At 42.3% G+C, this 9,144-nt stretch overlaps 1 protein-coding gene across 1 annotated transcript in view; it reads left to right on the top strand.

Moving 5' to 3' along the window:
* The first annotated feature begins 1,182 nt into the window (after positions 1-1,182).
* Positions 1,183-9,144, top strand: part of LOC124040220 (fatty acid synthase-like) — a 42,759-nt gene continuing 34,797 nt past the window's right edge. The window contains 2 exon segments of the mRNA XM_046357184.1: positions 1,183-1,580; positions 6,923-7,068. Of these exon segments, the coding sequence (XP_046213140.1) occupies positions 1,567-1,580; positions 6,923-7,068 (160 nt within the window). The 5' untranslated portion in view covers positions 1,183-1,566.

The raw sequence follows: 9,144 nt of genomic DNA, 5'->3' as shown, positions 1-9,144 counted from the left end.
TTTGTGAATAAAAAGGGGAAAAATCGAATTGATCAAGATTGTCAAATGTGTGTCCCAAAGTCCATGGACTATTGCATGTGTCCTCCTTTCTGCAAGATTTCGAAATGAGTTATTGTTCAATCAGTGTGAAATCTGAACACAGCTCAGACCTGTAAGTGATGGTTCTGCGCTTTGAACTTGAGTGATGAACTTGGACTTGGCTTTGAGCTTTATCAATATAATGGGGCGGGGGAAACCGAGCTTAGGCTCCCGGTGCACTCACACATAGGATACATCCAATGCTATCCGAATGTACTACAGTAACCTTTCCATCGTTTTCTTCCGTTTTTTTTCCGAAACTACAGCGTTCAGCGAATCACCCCATCACTGGCTGAGACTGTGAGCCCTGCCTCTTTTCTCATTGGACTGGACAGCCTATCCAAGCTGTCAGCCCATGTGGCGTGGCCGGGGAGAGCATGTCAGACATTTAAATTAAATAGAGAAAGGGAATCAAAGAAGCGAGAGAAATTGGAAGGGCAAGGCAGGGAACGGGAAGAGCTCGCGATTCCTCCCGAACAACTGTAGCACGGACACATCACAGGCAAGCGCGCTCTCACCGACGGAAGATAAGGGATTATCGAGGGAATTTTTGATAACGTTAACCGTTTCTTTAATAATATTTCTCTCATTTTGGCGGTTTCTACAGATATTAAAACACATAAATACAGGTAAGTTGTTCTGATATTGCTAGACTAGCAATGTTATAGCTTCTTCATCAAGTTAGCCGGTGAATGTTCCCTTATGATGACTGGTGTCGTAGCAATAAACATAAACGAACACAACAGATTTCCTCGATATCAGCTGGCTTGTTTTTTAAAATCAATTACTACACTTTCTCGTTACAATGTTCATGCATTGTAAGAGTTACATCAGCTAGCTGACTTATTCTCAAAAATAGTGCCATTTTAGCTAGGCTAGGTAAAGATTTTGGTCGCCATCCCCTGCTTAGATGTTGCTTCCTCTAACCAATGGTTGCGTGGAACGTCATCGGCCGTGTAATCGACTGAAAGACTGCTGTAACATGTGGTGGTTAGCTGCTACGTGAAATACCTAGCCAAGCGTCTTAACCTGGCAGGCGCCAGCCTGGGCAGAGGAACGCTCTCATAGGTTCAGGCGCAATTTCAATAGTGATGCCTGCCACTGCGAAGGCTAGCAGTTGAGTTGCTATATGTTCATCACTACCTGGATGCCAACACGTTTTAATCAATTAAATGGCAGTTCATCAGTGAATAGTAGTTATGTTTGATTATGCTTGGGACACCTCTTATGCTGGCTAATTATCCGTGTGTGGCGTGCTTGTGTCCCTGGTCTCAATTTGGGAGTAGCAGGAGACAATCGAGCGTCGTTTATAAGTATTGACCTATAGGGCCAAGTAACAATGGTTTGATTAGCTTTGCCAACATCAAAGGGTCATTAATAATTCAATTAATTTAGTTTTTTGTGGGTGTTGATGCCTGGTATTGAATTGGATGCCTCTCCTTTTGAGAGCTTTTTTTCTGGTGCTGCTCTTTCTGATATATTTTCTGCATGGCTAGTAGGAGGTGAGTATGATGTATTTTGCGCACCCTCTTAGTCCACTTGCAAGACAGTAATTTGATGAGTCATATTGTAAAACTCATGCCTGTATCCGTGTCTATCCGTGTCTCTGAAGACAATCACTTTCACTCAGCCACAGTCACCTTCTGAACTTCACTTAAAGTGAACTTCGTGTGGAAGTATCTTTTGGTATTTGTTTAATTAGTCCATATCTTAAACTTGTTTGCTGAATTGCAAAACATTTTACGACTGTATCAACAGTGGACTTATGAAACCACAAATACCAAAATATAGTTTGAGTGGTATTTTCCTTGAATATTTCAAATAGGCCTTATATTTGAAATAGGCCTTGGCTAGTCCAAAAGGTTTAGCATGAAGCTGAGGTTTTGTGCGTAGGACTTGGAAAAGAGAACACCTAATCTATCCACTAGTCTCTGGACCTTGTGGGCTCAGGGTAAGAGTTGAATACCCCTTGCTTACCCAGACTAGTATCGCATTAGAAACAGACATCAATGTTTGGTGAGCCTACCCATCCCAGCACCAGCCAGGACCCTAGCTCTCTTTATATCAGGACTCTCCAACCTTGTTCCTGAAGAGATAACATCCTATAGATTTTCACTGAAACCCTAATCTAGCATACTTGACTCTAATAATTAGCTGGTTGATAAGGTGAATCCGGTTAGTTACAACTGGAGTGAGATTGAAAACCTACAGGAGGTTAGCTCTACAGGAACAAGGTATAGTCTCTCTGAGTGAACGGGCTGGTGCTTTTTTTGCCTACTTGACAGGTATGTCATCGAGGCCCAGGTTGAAATGTCCTGGCTTCGAGAGATGTATGTAGTCTTTAACTTCAGCGGAATTTGTCATCAGGTTATTGCTATGAATAACAAATCCAGGTACTTTTCATGTGTTTTAGTATCTATGTGACAAGTTGACCCAAGTCAATTACTAGTATGTTCTATTGAGGCAGGTGATACTATACTACCCTGGTTGGTGTATGGCTTAGATTTGAACAGATTATAATTTTTTTTTATAGATTGTCAATCAATACAGTTTCATTGTAATCTGTACAAGAATACCATTATTCTCTTCCTGTACAGATGTTGGTCTGTGTCACTCCCTCATAGGTTGACTTATTATATTACACAAAATGGCTGTGGAGGACAGCGGGAGACGGGAGGACAGACAGAAAAAATTAGACAGACTGAGTGAGCGGGGGAGAGACAGATGCACCAAGAGACGGAGAGAGAAACACACACAGGAAGGCCGTGTGCTTTGTCATCCATGGCATGGTGTCACTGTACAGTAGTTGTCATTGTGTTGCATAAGTAGATATCCAACACATGTAATCAATCAAGGCCCTACTTTACAGTGATGAGATTCAGGTCAGGTAGATGATAATCCACCTTAATCCCTGTAGGTTTACTAGGCTACTTTACTAACCTGCTCCTACCCAGCCCTCTATGGCCAGGCAGGGTGATACTCTATAGGCGGAGGAGTGAAGGGTGATTCTCATGAAACTGGCGCTTGACCCAAATAATTCCTCTTGGATCTGTATTTTTCTATTTCAGCAATGTTTTTTTTTCATCTTCCAAACCTGCTTATTCTTACCATAATCCACCAATATTTCGGGAATATTAAGAAATGTAATTTATACTTTAGGAATTTTGGCTTAATCTGATGGTGCCTTTTTTTCTTTATGCTTTAAGTATATTGAATGTGGTTTATACACCCATATTTCTTGACCACTCCTACTTAATCACAGAACTGACGTTAGTTACCAGCACACCCATTGACTATACATTAGAATTTATTTATTATCATTACCGAAATGAAGGTTCTCGTTACCTAAACTGACCTAAAATTTATGTCTTAACGACAAATGTGTGTTTTGATAAGAGCCCCTTAGAGCAAGTTGCAAGTAATAGATGGCAAGTTTGTACGGTAATGGTTCTTTACGTTTTTTCCAATTTGAGATTTTTTGTAATTTTGGTAATGAGACGGTCAAGTGTCGTAAAGAGGGTGTTTGAGAATAAGATCCTCATTCTGAAGGCATATAAGTGAAGAAATTCAATAAACTTGTGCTCGTCTAAGGACGATGATGATCTAGATGATGCATAATGTGAATTCAAATTTACAAAAAAAAACATTTTTTACAGCAACTTGAAAAAGTTTTAGGGTAATGAGAACATGTTCACAGATGGTGTTTTTGCGTAATAAATATTGTTGTTTAATGTAAACTTCAACTAGTATACAATTTGTATGATTCATGGACAGTACAGCAACGTATGCGTTTATATATAATTTGTATTTTTTTTTTTTTTTTCAAATAAATTTGGCTTTTCTAATGTAGAATTGTATAAATTGACCTGAGAATTTAATCTGGACACATTTTGGTAATTAGTGTGAAAATGTTCAAATTTCAGGTGAAAATTTAATAAGACACTGTGCCATAAACAAGGCATCTTAGCCTTCAGATTGATAACCATGATGCATCTGCAACAATTATCTAACTCAATTTGCTACTGCCATGGTTTAAAAACCCCTGCTATGACATCCTGATAGTCTTACAGATGCATGGCCACTGCTCACAGGAAGCTGACTTCTCAGACAATAACAATACCAGATGTGCAGGCGTTTGTTCCAAGGCAGCACTAACAAACATGATCTCGGCCTGAAATGACATAACCTCTTTCCATGTTTACTACACACTTTCGAGTTAGACAGGTTTGTATTTATCCTTGGCTAGGTATTCAGACTTTAGTCTTCTCCTAGCTAGGTATTTACCTGACAACGTGCCCTAGGCTTGTAGAATGTAGGTAAATAATGCAAGCGACTTCAATGGCTAATCCCCCCCCCCCCATGGGTGGCTTTTGATCATTTTATTGGATTCCTCATGTCTTACTCATTGTTACGAAGATTTATGGCCCAAATCCGATGTTATGTATTATATGAATCGTATAAAATAAAGGGCCAATTTGGGTGCATCAAATTATATTTCAACAAAGTAATGTAGCATTCCTGAAAATTTTTAGTTTCTAACTACAAAAACAATTTTGGAACAATCTGAGATGGTGGGGGTTATGAAATGACCCTATTGTATATTACAGGGGGGGGGGGTATTTAGTCAGCCACCAATTGTGCAAGTTCTCCCACTTAAAAAGATGAGAGAGGCCTGTAATTTTCATCATAGGTACACTTCAACTATGACAAAAAAAATCCAGAAAATCACATTGTAGGATTTGTAATGAATTTATTTGCAAATTATGGTGGAAAATAAGTATTTGGTCACCTACAAACAAGCAAGATTTCTGGCTCTCAGACCTGTAACTTCTTCTTTAAGAGGCTCCTCTGTCCTCCATTCGTTACCTGTATTAATGGCACCTTTTTGAACTTAACAGTATAAAAGACACGATTGGGATTGGGTTCGTAAGAAGTAACCAATAGCATGATGTTATCATTACAGAGGAACGGAGCGTGCAGTCCCTAGTTTGCCTTATTGTCTCTGTACAGATTTAGTTAGCCCATCGGACAGTGAGTTAACGTAGTTAACCAATTAAGAGTGGTGGTGATGTAGGCCCACACTGGCTCACTATCCGATGGGCTTACTTTAAATCTGTAAGGTGTTCTTCAATGTTGGTCCTATGCACCCACAGGGTGTGCACTGTGCAGGCTTTTGTTCTATCCCAGTTAACATTTACATTTACATTTAAGTCATTTAGCAGACGCTCTTATCCAGAGCGACTTACAAATTGGTGCATTCACCTTATGACATCGAGTGGAACAGTCACAAACCTATAGCCTTTTAGCCTATGAAGTGCGTGGTAATTTGAATTCATGTGGACCAGAACAAAAGCCCTGTAGCCTTCCAGGTTTGAAGAGCGAGGAGTGCTGTAACACTCCTATTAGGGGGTCATCAGTACTGTAGGGGCTCGGTTCCACCAGCTGTATTGTGTTGGTGCCCCTGCCCTGTGTGAGGGCGCTAACAGTAGGCGGCTGTGTTCAATTAGGGAACCGTTAACTACAACTTGGAGTAGAGAGCTTCACTGCATCGATCAGTGAACTGGGATAAACTGATTTGCCCCTCCCCTGCCGTGTCATTGGTTGGCTGGCCTGCACGGAATGGCCTGGCCCAGGAACGAAGGTTCTGAGCTGGATGATGAGTTCACTCTCACACTACTGTTCATGCACTGCGACTACACACAAGCATGAACACACACTGAGTATCTCCTCTGCTTCTCTTCTTAATCAGATGCAGATCTCTGCTTCCCAGCCCAGTCTGCTGTCGCCTGAGGTGAACTGGCTGGTTGACCTAGAAAGCACCTTTTTTATAATGCTGAGCATGACTTTGTGCTAAAGAGGCTTTCGGGGCTCGTTTCCACAGACCCATTCAGTGCTGCCTGGTCAAGCAGTCAAAATCTATTGTTGTCAGTGTAAGACCCCTTGCGGGGGTGAGGGAGTTGACAGTCGCAAGCTACTGTCTGTCAAAGCGTGGGTGCAAGCAATTAAATGTTTCTGTGGGGAATGGGAATTCTCCCATAGGGTCGTTTTGTCTAGACTTATGTTGCCACCCCCCACTCTCTTTCTTTATTTCTCTGAATTCTTTCGGTGTCCTTTTCTCTCCCCTACTTAGTTCACAATTTTCTCAGGCTGTAGTTTTCTAATTTGTTATTCTGCTGCCATAGTGCACCAGTTATTGTTTAAGAAACTACAGTAATGTGCATAAATAAAGGGTAAACGAAATGAACCTCTAACTAGGATTGTGACAATACGAGTAGCCTATATCCTCATTTTTTATTTTTCATGGCAACAAAAACAATACGAAGCAGACTCAAATCTTTTTCAAATATTGTGTGCTATAGCTTGGAAAGTAAACAAATGTGACTGGGTGACATTGTTTTTGGTTGTCCGAAAATGCTAATTCCCTATTTACACACACACACACACACACACACACACACACACAGTTATATATTGCCTGCACATAGACAAGGAATCAGATCCGCACTGAACATCTTTGTATTTTTGTTGCTATCAGTCTAATAAATTCTCAGAGAAGGTTGATCTACCCTAACTGCCATAGTCTTCACATTAAACAATGGGGAGGAACCAGAAATATCAGTTAGACTACTGGAAATCATTGTAGTTTCACTTAAATAAATACATACAATTAACCTGCCCAATTGGGGGAAACCTCAGAGCATGCTCAACTTGCATGACTGCTTAGTTCACTTGCCCCAGGTGATAGGACAACCCTTTTATGTCAATCCCTGCTTCTAAGTATCGTGATACTGGTATCTTCTCAACCCTACATCTAACCCAATCTCTCACTCTTCTCCTCCCACAGTAGCCCTTTTATTCCCAGGATGGAGGAGATTGTTGTAGCCGGGATATCGGGCCGGCTTCCTGAGTCAAACAACCTCGAGGAATTCTGGGAGAACCTCTTCAATGGGGTTGACATGGTAACAGAAGATGACCGACGGTGGAAGCCAGGTGAGCCCCCGTGACCTTTCCATGACCTGGATGTGATTATGACCCATAAACATCAGACATGTTGCGGTTTTTATTTGTTTCTTTGAACTCTGAAAGGACTCACAACAAGCTTTGAAAATCTGACTGACACACAAGCTACCTTGCATCACAGTGTAATCTACACCGTAAACAGAATGTTACATCAACCACATGCCTAGCATTTCCTAGCATGACCTGGTTAGCTATACTTTTCTTTTGCATCACCATCAATGTGGGCAGGTTAATGAGTAGAATGCTGAATGCTTCCTCCAGTCTTTACTGGCCCGTTTGTCAGTCAGTCAGTCATTCATAGATATATATTACTCAGCAAAAAAAGAAACGTCCCTTTTTCAGGACCCTGTCTTTCAAGGATAATTCGTAAAAATCCAAATAACTTCATTGTAAGGGGTTTAAACACTGTTTCCCATGCTTGTTCAATGAACCATAAACAATTAAGGAACAAGCACCTGTGGAACGGACGTTAAGACACAAACAGCTTACAGACGGTAGGCAATTAAGGTCATAGTGATGATAACTTAAGACACTAAAGAGCCCTTTCTACTGACTCTGAAAAACGCCAAAAGAAAGATGCCCAGGGTCCCTGCTCATCAGCGTGAACGTGCCTTACGCATGCTGCAAGGAGGCATGAGGACTGCAGATGTGGCCAGGGCAATAAATTGCAATGTCTGTACTGTGAGACGCCTAAGACAGCACTACAGGGAGACAGGACGGACAGCGGATTGTCCTCGCAGTGGCAGACCACGTGTAACAACACCTGCACAGGATCAGTACATCCGAACATCATACTTGCGGGACAGGTACAGGATGGCAACAACTGCCCGAGTTACACCAAGAACGCACAATCCCTCCATCAGTGCTCAGACTGTCTGCAATTGGCTGAGAGAGGCTGGACTAAGGGCTTGTAGGCATGTTGTAAGGCAGGTCCTCACCAGACATCACCGGCAACAATGTTACCTATGGGCACAAACCCACCGTTGCGGCAAAAAGTGCCCTTTGAGGAGTCGCGGTTTTGTCTCACCAGGGGTGATGGTCGGATTCGCGTTTATCATCAAAGGAATGAGCTTTACACTGAGGCCTGTACTCTGGAGCGGGATCGATTTTGGAGGTGGAGGGTCCGTCATGGTCTGGGGCGGTGTGTCACAGCATCATCGGACTGAGCTTGTTGTCATTGCAGGCAATCTCAACGCTGTGCATTACAGGGAAGACGACATCCTCCCTCATGTGGTACCCTTCCTGCAGGCTCATCCTGACCCTCCATTATGACAATGCCACCAGCCATACTGCTCATTCTCTGTGTGATTTCCTGCAAGACAGGAATGTCAGTGTTCTGCCATGGCCAGCGAAGAGCCCGGATCTCTCCCGTCTGGTACCTGTTGGATTGGAGGGCTAGGGCCTGTCAGCCAGAAATGTCCGAAATTGCAGGTGCATTGGTGGAAGAGTGGGGTAACATCTCACAGCAAGAACTGGCAAATCTGGTGCAGTCCATGAGGAGATGCGCTGTAGTACTTAATGCAGCTGGTGGCCATTTGACCCCCCCTCCCTTTGTTCAGGGAAACATTATTCAATTTCTGTTAGCCACATGTCTGTGGAACTTGGTTTGTCTGTTGTTGAATCTTGTTAAGTTCATACAAATATTTACACATGTTAAGTTTGCTGAAAATAAATGCAGTTGACAGTGAGTGTTTCTTTTTTTGCTGAGTTATATACACCTAGATGGTTGATGGGGGGCGCTGTGTTGAAGCCACCATGCCGTCATCTTGGCATTCATCAAAACAATAGGAACACGTTCCAAATATTGAGTTCCCCCCCGCCCCTTTGCCCTCAGAACAGCCTCAATTCATCATGTACTCTACAGGGTGTCAAAAGGGTTCCACAGTGATGCTAGTCTAATGCTTCCCACACAGAACTGTTGAGCATAAATCCTTCTTAAACTCGTCTCCCTCCATCTACACTGATATTGAAGTGGATTTAACAAGTGACATCAATAGGGTATCATAGCTTTCGCATGGATTCATCTTGTCATGGAAAGAGCAGGTG

The sequence above is a fragment of the Oncorhynchus gorbuscha genome, linkage group LG07 (genome assembly GCF_021184085.1).
Source record: "Oncorhynchus gorbuscha isolate QuinsamMale2020 ecotype Even-year linkage group LG07, OgorEven_v1.0, whole genome shotgun sequence".
In the NCBI taxonomy this organism is placed as follows: Eukaryota; Metazoa; Chordata; class Actinopteri; order Salmoniformes; family Salmonidae; genus Oncorhynchus; species Oncorhynchus gorbuscha.
This window is presented reverse-complemented; position numbering and strand designations above follow the sequence as displayed.